This window comes from Danio rerio, chromosome 3 (assembly GCF_052040795.2).
Source record: "Danio rerio strain M-AB ecotype USA chromosome 3, GRCz13ab, whole genome shotgun sequence".
In the NCBI taxonomy this organism is placed as follows: domain Eukaryota; kingdom Metazoa; phylum Chordata; class Actinopteri; order Cypriniformes; family Danionidae; genus Danio; species Danio rerio.
The window spans coordinates 665001-689286 of record NC_141023.1 but is presented as its reverse complement, the minus strand read 5'-3'; the positions used below and the strand labels follow the sequence as shown (position 1 = coordinate 689286).

General features: G+C 35.1%; 1 protein-coding gene across 3 annotated transcripts in view; it reads left to right on the top strand.

The window, feature by feature from the left end:
- Window positions 1-23870, top strand: part of LOC147845344 (uncharacterized) — a 41219-nt gene extending 17349 nt beyond the window's left edge. Inside the window, exons 1-8 of one of the 3 annotated variants that reach the window (XM_087243884.1) lie at window positions 2717-2796; window positions 11893-12035; window positions 20854-20988; window positions 21165-21189; window positions 22854-22898; window positions 23019-23121; window positions 23364-23402; window positions 23492-23870. In XM_087243884.1, coding sequence (XP_087100010.1) covers window positions 11913-12035; window positions 20854-20988; window positions 21165-21189; window positions 22854-22898; window positions 23019-23121; window positions 23364-23402; window positions 23492-23528 — 507 coding nt within the window. In that variant the 5' untranslated portion in view covers window positions 2717-2796; window positions 11893-11912 and the 3' untranslated portion in view covers window positions 23529-23870. Of the gene's footprint in view, window positions 1-2716; window positions 2797-11892; window positions 12036-20853; window positions 20989-21114; window positions 21190-22853; window positions 22899-23018; window positions 23122-23363; window positions 23403-23491 lie in introns of those variants that run through there. The other 2 variants (XM_087243883.1, XM_087243885.1) reach the window with 2 other exon arrangements.
- The last annotated feature ends 416 nt before the right edge of the window (window positions 23871-24286 follow it).

Genomic DNA, 24286 nt, shown 5'->3' with positions numbered 1-24286 from the left:
TGGATAACTGCCTGCAAAGTCTACCCACCCCAGAGGAAGCCAAAGATCTCCTTCAGAACCTACGCACTATCCTCTCCTCTGGTGGCTTTGAAATCAGAAAATGGGCCAGTAATGATCCTCAAGTCATCAATGATCTACCTCCTGAATCCAGGTCAGAACAAACGGAGCTCTGGTTATCACACCATCCATCTCTTGATCCCTCAGAATCCACATTAGGCCTTCTCTGGAACTGCCACAAAGACATCCTCAGATACAGGCACAGAGCCATTGAACCTACTACCCCCAACCATGCGTCACCTTTACAGAGTTCTTGCTAGCCAATATGATCCTCTTGGCTATATCCTTCCTTATACTACAAGAGCCAAAATTATTGTACAGCAATTATGGGGAAAGACACGAGATTGGGATGATCCAAATATTCCTCAATCTCCTGGAAGCTTGGCTTTCATGGGAAGGTGAATTACCTGCCCTTTCCACCATCACTTTACCTCGCTGCTTCACACGGTCTGTAGACCCCACCTCAGCTATCCACGATCTTCACATCTTCTGTGATGCATCAGAGCAGTCCTACGGTGCAGTTGCTTACATGCGTACAGAAGATGATCAGCAGGTAAATGTGTCTTTCCTCATGGCAAGGTCCCGCATTGCCCCCAAAAAACAGCTATCCATTCCATGACTTGAATTATGTGCTGCTCTCATAGGAGCTCAGCTAACTAATCTCCTACAAACAGAACTCACTCTTCATATCAGGAAGACTACTTTGTGGACTGACTCTGACCGTTCTCTGTTGGCTGCTCTCTGATTCTTGCCGCTACAAGATCTTTGTTGGAACCAGGGTAGCTGAGATCCAGGAACTCACTAAGGGCCAGGAGTGGCATTATGTGAATTCACAAAGTAACCCAGCGGATGACCTAACTAAAGGAAAGCTGCTTACTGATCTTGTCAGGCCCCGTCGGTGGAATCAAGGACCTGCCTTTCTGTCTCAACCCTTTGAACTATGGCCCATTAACCCCAATGTAGATCAGCCTGGTGACCCTGTAGAGCTGCGCAAGTCCAGTTTCTATGGTGCAGTATCTCTGTCCATACCCCTCTATCCCTGACCCCAATCAATTTGCCACTTTTCAAGACCTCCTTAACTACACAGCTACCTCCCTTCAGGGGGCAGCAAATCCTCCATCAGCAGAAAACTACCATGATGCAGAGACTGCCATCCTAAGACGAGCCCAGATAGAATCATTTAAGGACGCTTTGGCCTGCCTTCAAAACCAAAAACCCCTTCTATCTTCAAGCCGTTTACTCTCCCTTGCCCCTGAATTAGATCCTACATTAGGACTCATTCGAGTAGGCGGAAGGCTACGTCAGAGTAGTGATCTACTTCCTGATGCCATTCACCCAATTGTCCTGGATCCTGCACATCCCATAACAAAACTCATAATTAAGGATTATGATGATCACTTACACCATCCTGGAGCAGAAAGACTTTTTGCTGAGTTAAGGAGAAGGTTCTGGATCTTAAGGGGTCATGAGATGGTCCGTAAACACCAACATAAGTGCCCTAAATGCTAGCAGTTCCGTGCTCATCCTACTATTCCCAGAATGGCTGATCTTCCTCCAGCCCGTCTACGCCTTTGCAAACCTCCATTTTACTCTACTGGGGTAGATTGCTTTGGGCCCTTCACAGTAAAAATTGACAGACGAGCTGAGAAAAGATGGGGAATCATTTTCAAATGTCTGACTACTAGATGTATACACCTTGATCTTCTCTGTCACATGAACACCGACTCCTTCCTGATGGCACTCAGTCATTTTGTTGCTCGTAGAGGGAAACCAGCGGAGCTGCTTTCAGACAGAGGAACCAACTTTATTGGAGGTAATAAAGAGTTATTAGAAGCCTATCATTCCCTAACCAATGACCTTCAGGCAACCCTGGCCAAACAGAGAATTACTTTCAAATTTAATCATCCACATGCACCCCACTTTGGTGGAACTTGGGAACGTGAAATACACTCCATCAAAATTGCCCTGGAAACCACCCTAGGAGCTCAAACGGTCAGTGGAGAGGTACTACGCACAGTTATGATTGAAATCGAAGGCATTCTAAACTCCAACCCCTTAGGATATGTGTCATCTGATGTTGCTGATCTTGACCCTGTGACCCCTAATTTGCTTCTTATGGGGAGGCACGATGCTTCCCTTCCTCTCGTAACATACCCAGACTCTGAACTGTGCAGTCGCCGTCAAGGGCATCATAGTCAAATCCTTTCTGATCATTTTTGGGCTCATTTCCTCAGAAATTACCTCCCCTCGCTTCAGTCCAGACAGAAGTGGCGCACTGACAAGCCTAACTTACAACCTAACACTGTTGTTCTTATTCTTGATCCCCAGCTTCCCCGATCTCAGTGGCCAGTAGGAAAGGTAATTAACCTCCATCCCAGCAAGGATGGCCGTTATAGGATTGCTGTTGTTCAGGTTAAGGATCGGATCTACACAAGGCCCATCGCCCGCCTGGTTCCTCTCCCAGCCTTGCCTGATTCCCCTTAAACTGTCAAATTTGCATTAAAAATTTGGGGGCGGCTGTTGAAGTTTTTGTTCTTAAACAGCAAACTCAGTGTCACACCCCTGCTCCGATGGTACACTCCAATCTCCTCATTCAACCTCTGGCCAATCAGGACTGCCTCAAGGCCTTTATTAACTGCACCTGTGCTCACAGTTTGTTACTTTCTGGCAGCACATGGCTGAACTGCAGAGGACTGAATTTGATCTCCCTTGTTTTCCTGTGTGTGCGTATTTGACCATGTAAGTGGCTTTCGTATGATTTAAGTTGACTTAAGTGCTCATGTTTCATGTTTGCAATATATTTGTTTAGTTATGTACTTAGTTTGTTGGTAAACTGAAGCATTTGTATTTGTTATTTCCTTACTAATACCCCCCCCCCCCCCCCCCCCACACACACACACACACACACACACACACACACACACACACAGGAATCAGAGTGAAGGGATGACGTAATGTTAGAAGTCCGAAGATGGTGGCCTCTGCTGGCCAGCGAGGGGAATGACTGGGACCGAGTCGGTGATAGTTGCAAGCGTTACATTTAACACTTGTGGTTTTTTTATCATCATCGTGGTTGATCTTTGGGTGGAACGAATGCCTTTGTGTGTTCGTAGTTTTGTTTCTGTCAAACTTTTTTTTTCTACTCATTTTCTTAATGCCAGTGGTTATGACACGTTATACTGTTAGGTAAAGTTGTCATTCTCATTGATGAGAAATAATAGAAGGGTCTTTCCAGGCATTCGGTAATATTTCAGTCCCCCATATTTTTTGAAGTGGTGGTTGTTTTAAGAGCATTTTTCATTGATACTTTGAACATTATAATGAATCAAAAAACTATTTGCATTTAAAAGCATTTTTAGCATAAAAAATACATAATATTTTTGTCACAAACCAAGCTATCTGTCATGTCCCCGAGGCACTTCTTTGAAATTGCATGTAGAAAAAATAATAATAAAATGCACACAGTCTCTATTTTTTTTAGAATAACAACTATTTATTAGTGCTATTTTCTTTTGATAAATAAAAATAGAATAAAAATAAGATTTTTTAAATAAAGAAACAGGCTACAAAGTTATGTCCCTCAATATAAACTCAATCCCATCACGCAAGCAAATCTCCTATAGCAATTTAGACTCCACTCTTATGCCATCACAGACAGAAAGCATCATTCAGCTCTTTTTAACAGCACAGATATAAGGCAAGATATATTTTAATGTATTTAATGTATTATACGTTCAAGCTTAATTCACCCCATAACGTAAAACTAAGAAGGAATATGATTGTTTTTTTTTTTGTTTTTTCCAAACAATAAAAAATCGTGTTTAATTGCTGCCATGTGGTTTCTATTTTAAACCACACAAGGAGCAGAGGTCATTTGATTTTAAAAACTCCACACTTAACCCTGTCACACGTCATTGTTTTGGGATTAAGATATTCACCTTATTCATCAAGAATTTTAATTAAAACATTTCAGTAAATATTTACTTAAACCTTTTTTGTCACTGGTAGAATATTTGAAACAGTGTTTTAACTTAAATTTGACGCAATTTTAAATCAGACACGGCACCCGTATCAGCAGCAGATTTTATATTGAATGTCACGAGTTTCATTATGAGTTAATGAAAAGCAAAACAAATCAGAACATGTGAAGTAAAAAAAAAAAAAACTTAAATTATGTTAATAGTTAATTTGTTCATCTCTGTCATGTGACAATTACCCAACTATAGAGAGGGGGTCATTAAAGGCATAATTCATATTAATATTATAGATAAAGAGGGTTAAGCTATCAAAAGGTTTAGAAATCCCTAGTTGAATCCTCTGGTGGTCTTCTGCTGCTGTAGCCCATCCGCCTCAAGGTTGGACGTGTTGTGTGTTCAGAGATGCTCTTCTGCAGAGCTCGGTTGTAGCGAGTGCTTATTTGAGTTACTGTCGCCTTTCTATCAGCTGGAACCAGTCTGGCCATTCTCCTCTGACCTCTGGCCTCATCAACAAGGCATTTGTGCCCACAGAACTGCCGCTCACTATATAATTTTCTCCCTTAGAAATTGTTGTGAGTGAAAATCCCAGTAGATCAGCAGTTTCTGAAATACTCAGACCAGCCCATCTGGTTACATAAATTCATTTTATTATTATTATTATTATTATTAGGAATTTTCATTAACAATTTTATTAAGAACTTTTCTGCTGCAGTTTTTATTTATGTTCCAGGAAATAATGTTTTAGGTTTTAGACTTTACCTGCTGCTCATGTTTACTGTAGGTTCTGTTCAGCAATATATTACATAACATAGGCCTTTATCAGTATTTTAAAAGGTTACTAGTGGTCCAGTTACCGGCAGCAGTTTACTTTTTTGAATTATATTTAAAAGCTTTTGCCACAAAACCAAGATTTATCTATTGCTCGTATTTCCATCAAATCAGTTTAATGGCTAAAATAGAATTTTATTTTTTTATAAGTTTTAGATTTATATGTGATTTAAGTTATTAAACAATTTATGCATTCTTAATTTTTGTTTAAAAAGTTTTAAATTTAGATGTCTTACCCAAACCACATATTTACAATGTTAGACCTTAACATGGTTAATACTCGGCAAGATTTTTTCCATATTTAATTGTTTTCCTTATTTAATTTCTCAACAAAATATTAATTTCACAAGGTTGAGAATACAGTGCCGGGTTGAAGACCGTAACAGGGTTTAGGAGACACTTTAATATCAATTTTAATTTGTTTTAATTCTTTCGAAATGAGATCTAAGACTTGACCAAAACACTGTTATTTATTTTAGAAAAACATTTAGCAAAGGCATTAATCGCATGAAATTAAACTTTATTGAACCAAACTACAGTCATAAATACTATTAACAACAACTCAGTTTTGTTTTTTATGGGGTTGAGAAAGATTGTCCAAATAAGAATAAAACAGAAAATAATATTAAGGCTTTAATGCCTGAGGTGGGAAAAATGATTTTTTGAAAGTTTAAATTGCACCTAAGTATGTAGGCTATTTAAAGAAATAATCAATACACTTTTAAAAAATGAATTTGCTAAAGCTGAAATATTACCGAATGCCAGGAATACCCCAGAAATATTTCCTTCCAATAAAGAGTCGAGCAGGCATTGTAAGCTTTGAGTGCAGCTGAAAAAGAAAGGAGAGATTGTGGTTTGATGACAAAACTCTACTTGTAAAATGTAAGTGTGGGTTGAGCTTGGTTGCAAATAAACTGCGGGGTGTGTGATTTGCTATTTCCAAATCCCTTGTTCCAACGAGCAATGGCAAGCGAGTGGGCGGTGTGTGCTGTATGCTATTCTAAGTCCCCCAAACCCCCTATAGTGTGGCTCAAAGTATAAACCGTCCAAAGGGTTTATCTTTAAACCGTGTTCAAACGTCAAACTAACTTAATTCGGCCGCTGTGCTGAAGGTGCACACATAAATGTAAGAAAATCCCTTTGTTAGATTCTTTCGTTCCTGCTCCTTAACCTCGATTTATGTAGCCTATATATTTATTGTAGCATACACACTTGAATTATCGAAAAATAAGGACTGGTCTAAAGGCTACTCATGAGAACACATCAGTGTTTCTGCTTTGAAATTCAATATCATCATGTGGCTAATACGGACGGATTTGGACCTGCCTAAATGCATCTTTACGCAGTGAGGACGACACCGAAACTAACTGACGAGACAATTTACACAAACCGTTTAATGCGGCACACAGCATGCCTTACACTGAACTCTGAGCAGAGACAGAGCCGCTTTAGGGTCACCTTCACCTGTGTAAAGATGTTTCTGCTGAAGAGTCACTTAAATATAACGGAACAATGTTGATAGACATGTCTGCTTGTTCCCTGGTCTATGTCACTCTCAATGTCACTTCCTATTGATGTCATTTAAAGCAACAGTACATCAATAAATCATTTTGAAAAGTTTTAAATTAACGCAGATCTTAAAACGAGACAGATAAGCCTACATGTATAAACAGGTCACACATTTAATAAAAAAATATATATATATATATATATATATATATATATATATATATATATATATATATATATATATATATATATATATATATATATAGAGAGAGAGAGAGAGAGAGAGAGAGAGAGAGAGAGAGAGAGAGAGAGAACCCGCTGAACCCACAGATAATTAAATTTTGAACATTTCTTTTTGTTTTTCACTCACATTTATTTTGATTACACTAAAGATACAAATACTGTAAACAACACCTTCTTCTGCTAACCATGAAGGAAGATGTACTGAAGAAACATACATACATACATATATATATATATATATATATATATATATATATATATATATATATATATATATATATATATATATATATATATATATATATATATTTATTTATTTATATATATATATATATATATATATATATATATATATATATATATATATATATATATATATATATAGTTAAACTATGATAAACAAAAACAACATACCATCTTAAAAATTCTTCTGCAGTAGATTCACCAACATTAAATTTGAAATTTATATATATATAAAATTTCAAATTTAATGTTGGTGAATCTACTGCAAAAGAATTTTTAAGATGGTATGTTGTTTTTGTTTATCATAGTTTAACTATAACACGTTAAAAAAACAACTTAACGCTCCGGAAACACCGTTCACGGATTAGAGGAAAATGCGAAAAATGCGCAGGGAAGTGCGTGTTGTAAGGACAGAAACGCGGGAAACGGTGGCGGATGTATGTTTAGCTCTATCAAGACTGCGTGGGTGCGGAAGGTGCAGACATACAGCACTGAGGAAATCCCTCTGTTAAATTCTTTCGTTCCTGCTCCTTAACCTCGATTTAGCCTAAGGATCCGGTAAGAAAATGCATTTAATGTAGCATACACACTTAAGTTATCGAAGAAAATAGAATGGTCTATACTCGTAAAAACACATCAGTGTTTCTGCTGTAGAATTCAATATCATCATGTGGCTAAATTCATTTTCAGGAAATTAGTAATTTTGTGAACTAAAAGGCTCTTTTTCAGTGTGTGATCATTTCTCGCCATGTTTTACTAGTAATAATTATTTAATACGCTGTTGTTTATCATTACATTTAAAGAACCAAAATTAATCTAGCGTTTGAATTTGTCCATATTTTTAATCCAGTATTTAATCTAAAACTTATATGAATTAAATTGACATCATCTGACATAAAATATTCATATCGACTCTAAAATTGTCTAAATATTATTCTATTTAATGCATAAGTTTTGTTTTGTACAGTTCCGCTTTTGTTGATTTTTATATACAGTACTGAATTCATATTTTTAATAAGTCGAATACACTGTAAACACTTAAATGAATTAAACTCTGACACAAATTGACGTAAAATATTCAGATCAACTCTAAAATTGTCTAAATATTATTCTATTTAATGCATAAGTTTTGTTTTGTACAGTTCCGCTTTTGTTGATTTTTATATACAGTACTGAATTCATATTTTTAATAAGTCGAATACACTGTAAACACTTAAATGAATTAAACTCTGACACAAATTGACGTAAAATATTCAGATCAACTCTAAAATTGTCTAAATATTATTCTATTTAATGCATAAGTTTTGTTTTGTACAGTTCCGCTTTTGTTGATTTTTATATACAGTACTGAATTCATATTTTTAATAAGTCGAATACACTGTAAACACTTAAATGAATTAAACTCTGACACAAATTGACGTAAAATATTCAGATCAACTCTAAAATTGTCTAAATATTATTCTATTTAATGCATAAGTTTTGTTTTGTACAGTTCCGCTTTTGTTGATTTTTATATACAGTACTGAATTCATATTTTTAATAAGTCGAATACACTGTAAACACTTAAATGAATTAAACTCTGACACAAATTGACGTAAAATATTCAGATCAACTCTAAAATTGTCTAAATATTATTCTCTATGATGCACAAGTTTTGTTTTTTACAGTTATGCTTTTGTTGATTTTATATACAGTACTGAATTCATAATTTCAATAAGTCGAATACACTGTAAAAACTTAAATGAAATAAACTCTCACACAAAATGAGATAAAATATTCAACTTGACTCTAAAATTGTCAAAATATTATTCTCTTTAATGCACGAGCTTTGTTTTGTACAAATTCGCTTTTGTTGATTTTTATATACAGTACTGAATCCATATTTTTAATAAGTCGAATACACTGTAAACACTTAAATGAATTAAACTCTGACACAAATTAAGATAAAATATTCTGATCAACTCTAAAATTGTCTAAATATTATTCTCTATGATGCACAAGTTTTGTTTTTTTTACAGTTATGCCTTTGTTGATTTTATATAGTGAATCTATATTTTCAGTATATCAGATACTGTAAACACTTAAATGAATTAAACTCTGAAACAAATTGAGGTAAAATATTCAAATCAACTCTAAAATTGTCTAAATATTATTCTCTATGATGCACAAGTTTTCTCAATGATGCAGTTTCACTTTTGATGATTTTATATACAGTACCGAATCCATATAGTTTACCAGATACACTGTAAACGCTTGAATTAAACTGACACAAATTGAGAAAATATTCAAATCGACTCTAAAAGTGTGTAAATATTATTCTCTATGATGCACATTTTTTGTTTTTTTACAGTTATGCATTTGTTGATTTTATATATAGTAATGAATCCATATTTTAATAGGTCGATTACACTGTAAACACCTAAATGGATTCAACTCTGACACAAATTGAGATAAAATATTCAGATCGACTCTAAAAATGTCTAAATATTATTCTCTATAATGCACAAGTTTTGTTTTGTACAGTTATGCTTTTGTTGATTTTATATATAGTAATGAATCCATATTTTTAATACGTTGAATACACTGCATACACCTAAATTAATTAAACTGACACAAATTGAGATAAAATATTCAAAATCGACTCTAAAGCTACGTTCACACTGCGAGGTGCTTAAATCAGATTTTTTCTCAGATCTGATTTTTTTTGCATGGACAGATCATGGTCCTAAACTTACCCGCATGCGCAAAAGTACATTACGGAGAACACAACATGTCTAATTATGCACACGTGATTGCTGCATGAGTAAGCACGTTGTCAGATCATGCTTATATGATTATTACCCTTTTTACAGACAGCCGTGGTGTATTTCATGAACTTTAGATGATTGTTCTGCTACTACTAATGTGTATTTCGGCATTTAAGACCTAAAATAAGTCTCCTGTGATTTAAAAACACTGATCATTCGTAATGACAACCGCTGTGCGTGGCGCTCTGATCACCGGTGTAGTATATTCATCAAGGGTTAATGAGCAGCCGCAGACTGAGCTGTGAAGGCGGAGTTGGTTTATCTCCGTTTGTGGAGTTATTTAATTTTACTTCGTTATAAACAGCAGAAACGTGCAGAAGGGTGGTTTGGGTGCTCGAGCACCTGCCCTTTTTTTTCTCTCGGAGAGAAAGTTCTCCTCATTTGCATCCGAAAGGGCATTGCCCCCTCAGAAAGAGTTTGTGCCCCCAACCCCCCCCCCCCCCCCCCCCCCGCCTTTAGAACACACATTTAAATATTTCAAAATATATGACATAGCAATTAAATTATGAAAATTGTGAGATTACAGCTAGTCCTATAGTCCAGAGATCCGGTCCCCGCGTCAGGTCAGGTGCGCCCGTAAATAAAACGCGCACACGGCGATGGAGGCGCCCTCAACTTACAAAGGAGAAAAGCGGGTGACATGATAGGAGCAGCTTAATTCATTACATGTTTTGGTCAACTTAATCTTTAAACACAACTCTCTTGAGCTCTAAAAGGATGAAACGCAGAAGAAATTAGCTGTTAATTTTAGCAGAGACGCAACTGCCAGTCATTTTTATTATTCGGGAAGATGTAGCCTAATAAAATGTTTTAATAAAAATAAATAGTTCACTGCACATGCGCACAGTAGGCTACACTATACATAATATTTTACTCAAATTATTAATATTATTATTAATATGATTACAATTAAGCAAAAATTGACAAAACGCATAGCCCTTTGAATGCTTGCTTTTATTTTGACATTGCTGTAAAGCGCACTTTTACAGTTGTGTAGAGAAACATCCCATTATGCAGCAGCAGTCAAGGTATAATAAATGCCTTTTGCATTTAAAGATGATCAGCCTGCGAAGTCAAGTTTGCAGTGTTATAAACGGAATAGGTATATAGTGCTTAGTTGCAATTACCGCGGATCAACCGAGAAACCTCTCACATGCTGCAGGTAGATAATCTTTTAAAAATATGTAACTAAGGCTATACTGCTATTTGCTTATGGAAAATTAAACAACATTAGATCTATAATTATAAATTATAACATTATAAATCTACAGCATATCGAATTTGTTTTGACTTGTAGCTCATGGCCCTAAAATAAAAATAACCTGAAAACAAGTTATTAATTTTAAATTATTAAAAATGTTAATTTATTATAAATTAATAAATAAAATTACGGGTAGGCCTAGTAACCTAATGGTTTATGATGGTTTACAAATGACAAGCAGACAATATCACAAAAAAAAAACAGTTATAATAGCTTAAGATAAATCTTTATTTTTACATTTAAAATGATGAAAGTTTTATAGCCTATTGAGTTGCCTGTGCCAAACTAATTTTCACGGTAATAACTGAATTAAGGCATCTTTTTTAGGATTTTTTTCTGGCTACACTAATGTATTAAAATGTAACTAAGTAATTGTTTTGAATGACATTAGATTGTAACATTTAGCTTTTCCCTAACACTGATGTTGGTTGGATAATAGGCTCCGTAAAGCGGGATGATTTTACTATATTTATTTACCGGTTACACGAATAGTCTGATCATGGGTCAGATGCACATGCTCTATGATGCACAAGTTTGGTTTTTTACGGTTATGCCTTTGTTGATTTTATATACAGTACTGAATTTATATTTTCAGAATATCTGATACACTAAAGCTTAAATAAATTAATATCAGACACCATTTGAGATAATTGACTCTAAAATTGTCTAAATATTGTGTGTTGCTAGGCGGGTAGAACCATTTCATTTGCATTTAAGACACTGGCAGCAAAAAGAGCGACAGGATATAAAAAAATGATGTGATGGGTGTTTGAGCTGAAACTTTACAGACACATTCTGGAGACACTAAAGGCTGATCTTACATCTTATAAAGGGGTGAAATAGGAGAACTTTAAAGCACACCAATATGATTAATGTATTTATTATCTTATATAGCTAGATTCATTATTATTGTAAGTATTTCCTGTGCACTCGGTAATGCAAGTGTGTGTTCTGTGATTTCTAACAGGATCCTCTTTGAACTGAAAGATGCAGAACATCTCTAAGGTGTGTGCAGAGATTCAGACCGGGTGTGGATATGAATACAGAGTGAGGGAGGATTTACTGGAGCTAATACACAATCCTGACTGTGATCAGAGCTGGTTTACAAAGGTGAGTGTGTTTCTGACTGTCCTAAAACACACATACACACTTCATTCAGTCTCCCAGATCAAGCTTATAATAGTTTTGGATTTTTCATTAGTTTTAGTTTCTATTTCGTTTTGACTTTTTGTTTTCAAATTCAGTCAGTTTTTATTAGTTTTAGAGGCTGATTTCCTAGTTTTTATTAGTTTCTATATTTTAAAATGTCTTAGTTTTAGTTTAGTTTTTATTAGTTTCAGTTTTTTTTCTAAATTAGGATATTTGTTAGGTGCAAGATTCAAAATCATCAGGATAAATATTGTATAATATAAACATTTTTTGAAACATGTATTCAGAGGACACATGAACACTATCATCTACCACAACCATCTATCCATCCTCAAATCTAAATACAACAGCCCACAAGACAGCAGCCCTAAGTATAATATGCAAGGCTACTTGTGAGGTTAGACACACAGGGGCAGGGCCGGATTAACCAATGGGCATTATGGGCAAAGGCCCAGGGGCCCGAACTGCATTTAGATTTCGCCTACTCTTCATCAGAAGGAAGACAAGTAAAAATCATTAATAATAAGTGTGTGTATTATGGAGAACTTGGACTCCTAGAACTGGATTGGAGAGGTGTTATATTCAAATCATGTACAATATAAGTTTGTAGAAGTTATACATTAAAAATAACCTTAAAAGTAAATGTTAGTGCTGCTTCAGTGAACTTGAACAAGCATATTACAATCCATTCATTTCCCCTAGTTGTATTGGTTTTTTATTTTTTCAAAGTGTGCTTCAACTGCTTTAAAAATAAGTTAAATCTTTGTAGACTAGAAATATGTGTACTGTATATAATTTATTAAATTTTGGGCAATACAATATAGATTAATTTTATTTAACAAATATTATATTAATATTGTTTTTTAGTTCAACTATGGGGTGCGGCTAGGGCTGGGCGATAATTCGATGTCGATAATTTTCGTGATATACATTTTTTCGATAAAACGATGACAGTTCGATAATTGCTCGATAATATTTAAGCATTGTGCTTAAACGTTGCGCAAGCATTTTGCAGCCTGCCCTTCCGACTGCCGCACGCCGTACAAGTTTACAGCCATACAGTGTTAGTTGCACTGAAAGGAAAAATAAGGTTAAAAAAAAAAAAGGTCAGTCACAGACATTGTTGACAAGAAACGTCACTAGACTTCATGAGCTGCTTAGTTTTTCGATATCTGACCGCTATGACTTACGAGAAAAAAACCCCCGAAAAGACAGACGAAAAATATGACAGACAACACAATCTCAATCACATCTCAATGAACACATGATGTCAGTGGCGCCTGAAGGCGTACGGTTGTACGCACTGTGCGTACCTACCATGAGAGGGCGCGAATTAATGCCGCTTTTTAATTTTTTATAACATAATTTAAATTGATTATTAAACATTATACACTATGATATATTAATAAAGCAAGAAAGAATGACAACTAAAATACAAAAATAAAGTTGTGTGTTTTAAAGTGTGTATGTACTTGCATGGTGGGAGATGGGTAAAGAAATAGTTTTACTGGTGGATTTTCCGCATCTAAAAATCACGATTTAGATATAGGTTATTGTTTTAAAACAAGGTTAAAATGAGTAAACGCTCTTTAAAACAGCTAAACTTAATTTAGACATTTGCCAAAAGGCCTAAAACTAATGAGACAAATACCGCAGTCTCATTATCAGCACCTGAGCCGGGGAACCTGTCTCGTTCATCAGACAGATCAGATCCAGCTGCTGCGCGGCGGCCTCCTCGTATGGAACAGCTACTATTCAAGGTGTTTTAACTATTTTATCTGACAGACTAGCATAAATAAGCAGACATCTAAATTGTCACGAGTTACTGAAGTGTCTGACAATTCCAACTGAGTTTGTTCCACCGAGGTAAATGTTCAGGGCTGTTGAGAATATGCGAATTTGTAAACGTCTGTTCTGCTCTTTCACATTATTTGATTAAATAAATTAAATTGTAATTGACCGGCGCAACATGGGAAAACAGTTTAACTTAGGCTTCTCTGAAACTGAATATTTCACTTTAATTTAAGCTAGATTATTATTTTATTATAGTTCAGTAACTTCAGTTCGTGGTTCGGCATTGTTAAAGCATATTACGGGTTTTAAAGCACTTCACTTCAAATGTTATTGGTTCATTTGTTTTATCTAGAAGACAACTAAGTAAAATATTTGAACAAAGACAAACAATATACGTAATTGGTTTTAAAAAGACATTTTTTCTAAGAAAAATATAGGCTACAAATTGTATTTTTGTTTGAGCCCGTCCATTACTCAACTGTGCGGGTGGATGATTTTCGGTCAGTGGAAAGTAAGGATTTAATTAATGCTTCACTAATTGTATTTTATAAAAATTTTCTGTCATATATTTGCAAATTTTTTAATATGTCATAATTTTAAAGATTAGGGTACGTCTTACGCGTCTGATTTTTCCTTGGTGCTTATGTGCTTTTATTACATGTAGATTTCAGCAAAATATTAAAATTAAAAAGGAAACAAGTTATGTCATAACGAATGCCCTTGAATAATGCAGCCTTTGACTGCAAGCAACAATGTTTCTTGACATGACTGGCAGAAGGGGGTGGGGCGGTGCTGGATTTGTGCATACCTTGAAATAAAATCCTGCAGGCGCCCCTGCTTGATGTTGCTGTAAACTACAGCCTGCATCATTTTAAGGTTATTTGTTAAGACAATAATAAGATCTTTTGACGTCAAGCTTATGTTTCCTTTTTAATTTAAAAATTTTTTTTTGAAATCTGTAATACCACTATTGTAAATCTCACATTTGATGATGGACCACAGGTTCTCAATGGAGTTCAGATCAGGTGAACAAGGAGCCCATGTCATTAGTTTTTCTTCTTTTATACCCTTTCTTGCCAGCCACACTGTGGAGTACTTGGACGCATGTGATGGAGCATTGTCCTGCATTAAAATCGTGTTTTTCTTGAAGGATGCAGACTTCTTCCTGTACCACTGCGTGAAGAAGGTGTCTTCCAGAAACTGGCAGTAGGAAAAGGCCCCACAAGCTTATCTGCTGATGATACCATATCCAAGCTGATGATACCAGCCCAAACCAGTACTCCACCTCCACCTTGCTGGCATCTGAGTCAGACTGGAGCTCTCTGCTCTATACCAATCCAGCCACGAGCTCATCCATCTGGCCCATCAAGACTAACTCTCATTTCATCAGTCCATAAAACCTTAGAAAAATCAGTCTTGAGATATTTCTCGGCCCAGTCTTGATGTTTCAGCTTGTGTGTCTTGTTCAGTGGTGGTCGTCTTTCAGCCTTTCTTACCTTGGCCATGTCTCTGAGTATTGCACACCTTGTGCTTTTGGGCACACCAGCTCTGAAATATGGCCAAACTGGTGGCAAGTGGCATCTTGGCAGCTGCACACTTGACTTTTCTCAGTTCATGGGCAGTTATTTTGCACCTTGGTTTTTCCACACACTTTATGCGACCCTGTTGACTATTTTGAATGAAACGCTTGATTGTCCGATGATCACGCTTCAGAAGCTTTGCAATTTTAAGAGTACTGCATCCCTCAGCAAGATATCTCACTATTTTTGACTTTTCTGAGCCTGTCAAGTCCTTCTTTTGACCCATTTTGCCAAAGGAAAGGAAGTTGCCTAATAATTATGCACACCTGATATAGGGTGTTGATGTCATTAGACCACACCCCTTCTCATTACAGAGATGCACATCACCTAATATTTCTTAATTGGTTGTAGGCTTTTCAGCCTATACAGCCTGGAGTAAGACAACATGCATAAAGAGGATGATGTGGTCAAAATACTCATTTGCCTAATAATTCTGCACTCCCTGTATAATAATAATATATTCATTTGTGCTGGACATATGTGTGAACATAAAGTAATACTCTTCCTCAAGCAATAAGCTGTTTACATACAAAAAAAAACAAAAACTGTAAAATGAAAACAAATAAAACTAAAATGCTACCTCATGACGGTGGGTAGCGCTGTCGCATCACAGCAAAAAGGTCGCTGGTTCGAGTCCTGGCTGGGTCAATTGGCATTTCTCTGTGGAGTTTGCATGTTCTCCCTGTGTTGGCGTAGGTTTCCCCCATAAGTCCAAAGACATGCGCTTTAGGCGAATTAAATAAGCTAAATTGTCTGTGAGCGTCCTTAGCTCCAAAGCTTTTCCTCGCAGTATGACAAATGCCTGGGAGTCAATGTGTCCATTTTGAAGTGACATAAGTGAAAGGTCTTGATGCTTCAGTCTGCCGGAGGTACTTAATAATTATATTAACAAATACATAATATTGTAAAATGTTACCAGATTTCTTGTTACATTATCTAGCATTATATTTACATTTAACTGACACAATCAACCAAATTGACTGTAATGAATTTCAGCAATATTTATAATTACACTGTTAACATCACTTATATCCTAACCCACTATCGCATCTACCCAAGTCCCCAAAGCTGTCCCAAACTTTACACATATCTCCCCTCAATATCAGCAAAAGTGTTTTGAAAAATGAACACAAAAAGGACATTGTACTGATTGTTTTTCTATATATAAGTATTATTTAAGGGCGCTGGCTACCTAATATAATAAATATGAGCTAAACAAAAAAGTATTTTCACTTGACATCTTAAAGTTATGGGGTTTAAAGATTGCATTTTTTTAAACTACCGTTTTAAAAGTTAGGTCTACCCATTACCTGGCATGACTGTCCTGCTTGGTGCATCTTTCTTCTCTCCTTGTGGCCTTCTCAAGTGCCTCAGATGCTTTTGCATGTTCCTCAGCCTCTCTTCAATGTACCCACAACTGGTCTGTTATTTTAACCTTGGGCATACCATAATGTATGAACACACAGTACACATGAAAACCAGAATTAGACTGTGGGTATTGTGAACAATTCTACACAATGATCTTTATCTACACATTGTCAATTATCCATCTTATTTTGCAACAAAAAAGTAAGCCTGTTTCTGTGAATGTGTTAGACTTACAATTCATGATTCATGAGCTGTTATGGGTAAAAGACTAGAGGAATAACAAATGGTAGTAAACTGAATTACTTGCACTACAAACTAGTTTTGAAAAGTTTCATGCTAAAAACAATACATTAAAATAATATTAATTTATATGTTATACATGTCAGTTTTGTTATGATCAGTTTACACTATTTGCACAAAAGCACAAGACAAATAGGACATAACCGGACAACTTACCTTAAAAACTAGACGTTCTGGAAGCTGCCATTCGTTGAACATATGTAGAAAGCAATCCATCAAAGCACACTGAGATCACCTAAAACATAAAAACAGAACTTCATTTTAGCTAACAGTTTTATTTGATGCATTATTTAACTATCATTTCTACTTTCAGTATCCCACAAAAGAAAGTTAAACATTTTGAGATAGCATGTGTATATACAGTATATATACATACTGTAATATGTGGCATCCTTGTCAGCCCCTGCTGTGAGTTGAATTGACCCAAGAAGCTGGGTTGATGTGTCTGTGTGGTGCTAGGTTTGCAATGATTAAACTCTTAGCATTTTTTTTACCCAGAAAATACCCCACGTTTGGGTTACATAGTAATACCCATAAACTACCCAAGACTGTGAAAATAACCCCCAAAAATTACCCAAATGCCTTAACCTCACATTTGGGTAGAAAAAATAACCCCAGATTTTTTAGAGTGTAGTCAGCCATAGTAATTTCAGTCAGTTAAAACATCACCATTATCTGAAAAATGTCTTACAGTAAAGTTTTGCAACCCACTGAATCATGATTCACATATTTAAATTCAGAGGTGTAAAGAGTACCTAAAAAACCATACTTGAGTAAAAGTACAGATACCTTACTGTAAAAATGACTCCATTACAAGTTACAAGTTACCAATCCCAATAGGACTTGAGTAAAAGTATTTAAGTATCCGATTTTAAAAGAACTTAAGGATTTTACTCATAATAAATGTATAGGCTCAAAGAACACCAAGAAAGATTTTATTTCCTAATATAGAAATTAAATTGAACACCTAAATGTTTCTAATGGCAGAACAAAATAGATAAAAAAGGAACAAAAAGTCTCAGTCAAACTCAAATATTCAAAAAAGATATAAACAATAAAAAATAAAAATTAAAACGTAAAATGTAGTAAAAAAATAAATAAATAAGAGCTGACTTTCTCACCTCTCAGTCTCAGAGGGGGGCAATACTTTAATTTTGAGTAGTTTTTCAATTGATTAGGATCTATTCTCTGTATTAAAATTAAACAAAGAGGAGCAGTGTTATTTTTCAACTTAGTAAACTATATAAATTCAATGAAAAATACATCACAAACTCACAGCTAAATGCACCTGATGCAAAATGTATAATTTCAGTGATATTTATTCACGTTGCACCAAAAAAAATTAAGCTAAAACATAGTCATGTCATGTTATAGTGGTTTTTGCCTTTTAAGTAACTGTATTAAATTCAATAAATTCACATTAAATTATCATTAAATAGACTCTTACTTCAATGTGTTTTCTCAAATTTGACGATAAATTCTTAAAAGCACTTCAGGGCAAACAAAGTAGACACTGCATCCTGTAAGAACCATTCTGCGTATCGGCAAATGAAAACATTGCTTTCAGATAAGACCATGGATGGTCATTAGTGCTGGCCATGGCCGCTGCTGGCCAAAAGGGTGCCCTACGCGAAATTTTACTGTGGTGCCCCCAGAGGAACAAAATCACACAAACATTTAAACGTGCACTTATTTATTTATATTCATATAAATGCAATGCATATAAACACTCGAATTATACTTTGAAACGTAAAATATTTACATTACAAAATAATAGCTTACATAAAAAAAATACTGACTTGTCTTCTGTAGAAACATTCCTAATTTCAAACATTAACAAAAGGTAAGAAATAAAACCCTCTCTGTACCTGTAGAGATTGACGGCCCTTAGTGCTGCATCATACCTGTGCAGCTGCTGGTGTCTCTGGAGCAGTGCTGATCATGTAACTCCTTCTTCTTTTGTGACAAATTTCAGCATTGACCTCCATGTACAATATAAAAGAAATTAGTCATTTAAAGAAAAACTCATGACATACCATTAAAACAACAGGCTAGTCCAGCACTCTTCATACAAATTACAAGCAAAATGTAGATTTAATTTGCACTGTAATCTATGGTGACAAAAGCTGACCCTTTCTTTCAGTATAAATCAAAGACATTTGTGGTTTTTAGGAATTAATTAGTGTATTTTAAACAAAAAAAACTTTGTTAACATTCAGAAAAAAATAATCATTAATGAATTCATGCAATAACAATGGTTTCTGGCCTGTGGTTTACAGCAATTTGACTCATTTTATATCATTGATCTTTCAGAAATGACAGAATATTAGTCAGTTTTGTTATTTTTTATACTGTAATGCACAAAAAAAGACTAAAGAGACTTTATTGTCTTTGCAGCGATACAAGCAATAACAACAGCAGCAATAAGAAATGTATAGAAATAGACAAAACAATAAACAATGATAACTGCTGCAGTTTGCAAAGAATGATATAATATATAATTATATAACATAATAACTATATAATAATAAATAATACATAGAGTGAAATAATTGTGCAGTGCATGTGTAGCTATGTACAGTAGCTGGTGTGCAAACGGAATTTTAAAGTATTGCACAAGTTAATACAAATAATTGAGTTTGTGTAATTGTGCAACTTGCATCAATATAATTGTGTGCAGCTAGCAGCCGCTAAGATAAGTGGACCAGACCAGACCGGACCGGGTCACGCCACCACGCATACGCGGCTATGTGCGCGCACAAAAAAATTACGTCACATGTTTGTTTATGCGTCCGTCTTAAAATGATTTTTTAAATGTATTTAACAGCATATTATTAATAGATGTTTTATTTACATGCAGTTTATGTTGATATTAGTAAATAAATATCAAAACTTTTTGAGCAGCCGAGAGGGTGCACACCTCCGGAGTTGAGGCCTTGCTTACTATAGATAGGGAGCGGCGGTACTAAATATCGCCTCATCCGCCCAACAAATTAGCTGTGGTAGATAAAGATGCTGACTGTCATGCACAATCACAATGTAACGAGTAATGGGAGCGTCCGATTAAATGTAGTGGAGTAAAGAGTACATATATTCAATCAAAAATGTAGTCAAGTAGAGAGTAAAAGTTGCTTACTTTTTTAATACTCAGTACAAGTACAAAGCAGACAAAAACATACTTAATTAAAGTTAAGAAGTCTATTTACTTAAGTACATTACAACACTGTTTAAATTCCATTATGGCTGTCTGTTATGAAATAAACTTAGGTTTTTCACCAGATCCTCTCATTTAAGCCCCGGTTTACCCGTGCTGCAGTTGTTCCAGTTCAGTCACAGCGGGCTGTGCTGTTTGTGTTTAATTCACTGAATCACGCATGCGCAGTATTATCAGTTCACACCTGCAGCACGGACTATATTTACTTTTAAAAGTCTTACAGTAAGATTATGTATTAAATACATTTACAAAGACGAAAACGAAGGAGGTGTTTACTATAATTGTAGTTATTTTCAGTTAGTTCTAGTTTAAAAAAAAAAAAAAACTCGTTTTTATTTTTATTTCAGTTAACAACAATTATTTCACATTTTAGTTTTCATTTTTTCGTTAGTTTTCATTAACTATAATAACCTTGTCTCAGACACATACACACATCAGTCAGTCTCATGCTCACACACGTGTACACACATATTCTTTCTCGCTCTCTCTCTCACAGTAGATGATCTTGTTGTGTTGTGTTCAGGACGGGCGTCTGCTAGCAGATCCTTCAGAACCTCATAATCTGATGTTTCCGGCTGTTTCTGTGAGGCCTGAACAGCTCTGCACTTCATTCTGTGTGGAGGAAATCCACCACGAGATTGACTGTCATTACCGTAGAGTAAATCAGCATCTCTCTCTCTCTCTCTCTCTCTCTCTCTCTCTCTCTCTCTCTCTCTCTCTCTCTCTCTCTCTTTCTCTCTCATTCTCTCTCATCATGTGTTGTGTTTCTGTGCTGTTTAACAAGCACTAGTGCTGATGATGGTGAATGATGCTCTGCTCTGTCCTTCAATACAGCTCAAACACCAGACGCTGTTCAGAGGTGAGAGAAACTAGTCTATAGGTGTACTTGTGTGTATGTGTGTGTGTGTGTGTATATATATATATATATATATATATATATATATATATATATATATATATATATATATATATATATATATATATATATATCCATATAGGCTACCGACATACAAGGGTTATAACAACATTATATTGACATCACAACAAATACGAAATAAAACAAAAAGAAAAAAAATTACAATCAATCAAAGACCAAATTTAAGGCTTTAAGATAATCAACAGTTCTTTATGCTTTGGTATTTTTTGTTTCTTTTATCGTACTCGGGTAATGACCTATTTCTATTTTAAATTGAGTTAAAGGATCACCTAGTAAATATTGCAGTTTTATTGTCTAACTCAGTGAATTGTGGGGTAAAGGCTCTAGTTTGGGGTAGAATGTTTCTCTGATGTGTTTAGAGCTTATGCATAGGGTTCTCTCTCTCTCTCTCTCTTCATATATATATATATATATATATATATATATATAGAGAGAGAGAGAGAGAGAGAGAGAGAGAGAGAGAGAGAGAACCCGCTGAAGTTACAGATAATTAATTTTTGAACATTTCTTTTTGTATTTCACTCACATTTATTTTGATTACACTAAAGATACAAATACTGTAGACAACACCTTCTTCTGCTAAACATGAAGGAAGATGTACTGAAGAAATCTGTAACCACTGGCTTCAATAATAGGAAAAATAAATACTGTGGTGCAGGCGTACAGGTTTCCAGCTTTATTTAGTATATCTTCCTTTATGTTCAGCAGGAGAACGACTGAACGTTCAGAACAAGTGGAGGATGAAGTAATGATCACTGAAATTTTAATTTTGGGTAACTGTACCTTTAAAGGGCACCTAAGGTGAAAAATCTACTTTTCAAGCAGTTATGACTGACATATGTGTAGATATAGTGTATAGACTGTTATATTGGGCTGATATAAACACACCCAGTCCTTTTTTTTATTCAATTTAACAACATGGAAACGGTTGACCAATTGGAGCGGTTTTCAGACTGACCGCAACTTGACGTATAGGAGTGTGGTCGCCCCGCCCACCAATATTGATTGACAGCTGTATTAACATGTCCCGGTAGTCACGTGTATAATCATATCAACAAGAGAAGACGAGCACAAAGCCACTGGGAATTAAAGGTTTTTTGCATAATAAATAAAATTTCCTGAAAATTCTTTTCTTAAATTTTGTATCTGAAACACTATCCATAACATTGTTTAAAACCCATAATATAAACTTAGTTTAAATACATATTTATAAATTAATATTTGTTCTTAATAGAGTATGGACAACAATTTAACTGTGTTGTAGGAAATATTTGCGGTGCATCAAAAAGCACACATAATTATTCCAGCTGGTTCTCCAGCACAAAATGCAATAATTAAACTTTACAAGTTAAAAAAAAAAAATGATTTGAATGAGCGAATAAAAAAAGATCCTTTTGAGTCGAGGCCTGGATACTTTTAATACCATACACAGACATTTTTCTCTTCAATAGATTTGTTGATTTGTTCATATTGATGCACATCTGCAGTGTTTTTATTTGTGTGGCCAGAATGAGTAAAAATAATAATGATGATGATGATTATTATTATTATTATTATCATTATTAATGATTATTTCTGTTTTTCAGTGTTTAATGTCACAGAGCCCATCAGCGGATCCACTGCAGAATCACGTGAGTCTGAAATATCTGAGCAAATATAAGTAATAAACACAGAATCCAGCAAATAATGTGTGCATTAGTGCTTCAGCTGATCAGATTATGGTGTAGGTCAGCTGCTTTTGTATTTTACAGATGATTTGTGGTGGATTTTAGCCCCTATCTTAGTTTTCTTCATCATCATCATCACCTTCATCGTCTTGCTCATGAGGCGTAAAATCTCCAGGATGATCTCCAGGTGAGTCTCGAGTCTTTAATATGAGTGAAGAAATGTAAATATGAAAGCTCTGATGAGGCTGACATTATAGCTGAAGATATTATTGATGATTTTACCGCTTTATAATACTGTGACATGTTTGGTCTTCATGAATAATGATCAAATCAGTAGTCTACACGGTTAAATCTCTCTCTAAAATAGCATACTAATATACAATATTAATATGGAAGTATTTAATAATTGGACTGATTTATGTATTTCAGCTGTATTTCAAGAGCAGCACGCAGTGGTCCAGCAAACAGGTCAGTGAATCAACCTGACAGAAAGAGTTGAACTGAATCAGATTCATTTTCATTAAGATTCATTTGACTCAGTGAATCTTTTCTCTCAGGAATCCTGAATCTGAAGTCCAAATGAAGCTTCAGTGAGCTGAATCTGAATCTGAGCACATCCAGAAGATCATCAGGGCGATTCAGAGATTCAGTAATGTGACACAAAACCAGTCATAAGGGTCAACGTTTTTGTTTAAAGTTGTTTTTAAATTAAGCTATTAGCAAGCCAACATTTAATATTTTTACAATAGTAAATTTGGAAAATGATGATCTTAACTTAAGATTTGAATGATTTACTGCTCATAAGATGATCTTTATAAACTCAGTATGATGTGTTTTGGCTTCTCCGACAAATGTTTTTGCAGTGTAAGACTGGTTTTGTACTTCTGTGGATTTTCCACATTTACTGCTGAAATAAATTTCCTATCATATGGACAATCTTGCTTAACATTTATATTGTATTATGTTTTCCATTTGCTTGCTGAACACGATCATTTGCTCCAGACTTGTGTATTAAACACAAGACTCGCTGATGTGCACAGTGGCGCTTCTAGTTTAAATGGCACCCTGAGTGAACCACCCCATATAGTCCTTTCTGCTTCACAGTCATGCTTAGCCAAAATAACCTCATCATCATATTATATATATAAGTTGACTTAATCAATTTGTGTTGGGACAACATGAAAAATTTGTGTGGAACCCTGCATTTTTTTACAGTGTATCCTGCATGCTGGACTTAAAGCACTGTAAATAAAAATCTATTCAGAGAGACGTATAGGCTATATGAACCCAGAACATGAACACAATGCAGTACATCACACGTGTTTGCTCCCCCTGCTGGTGGCCACTGTTAA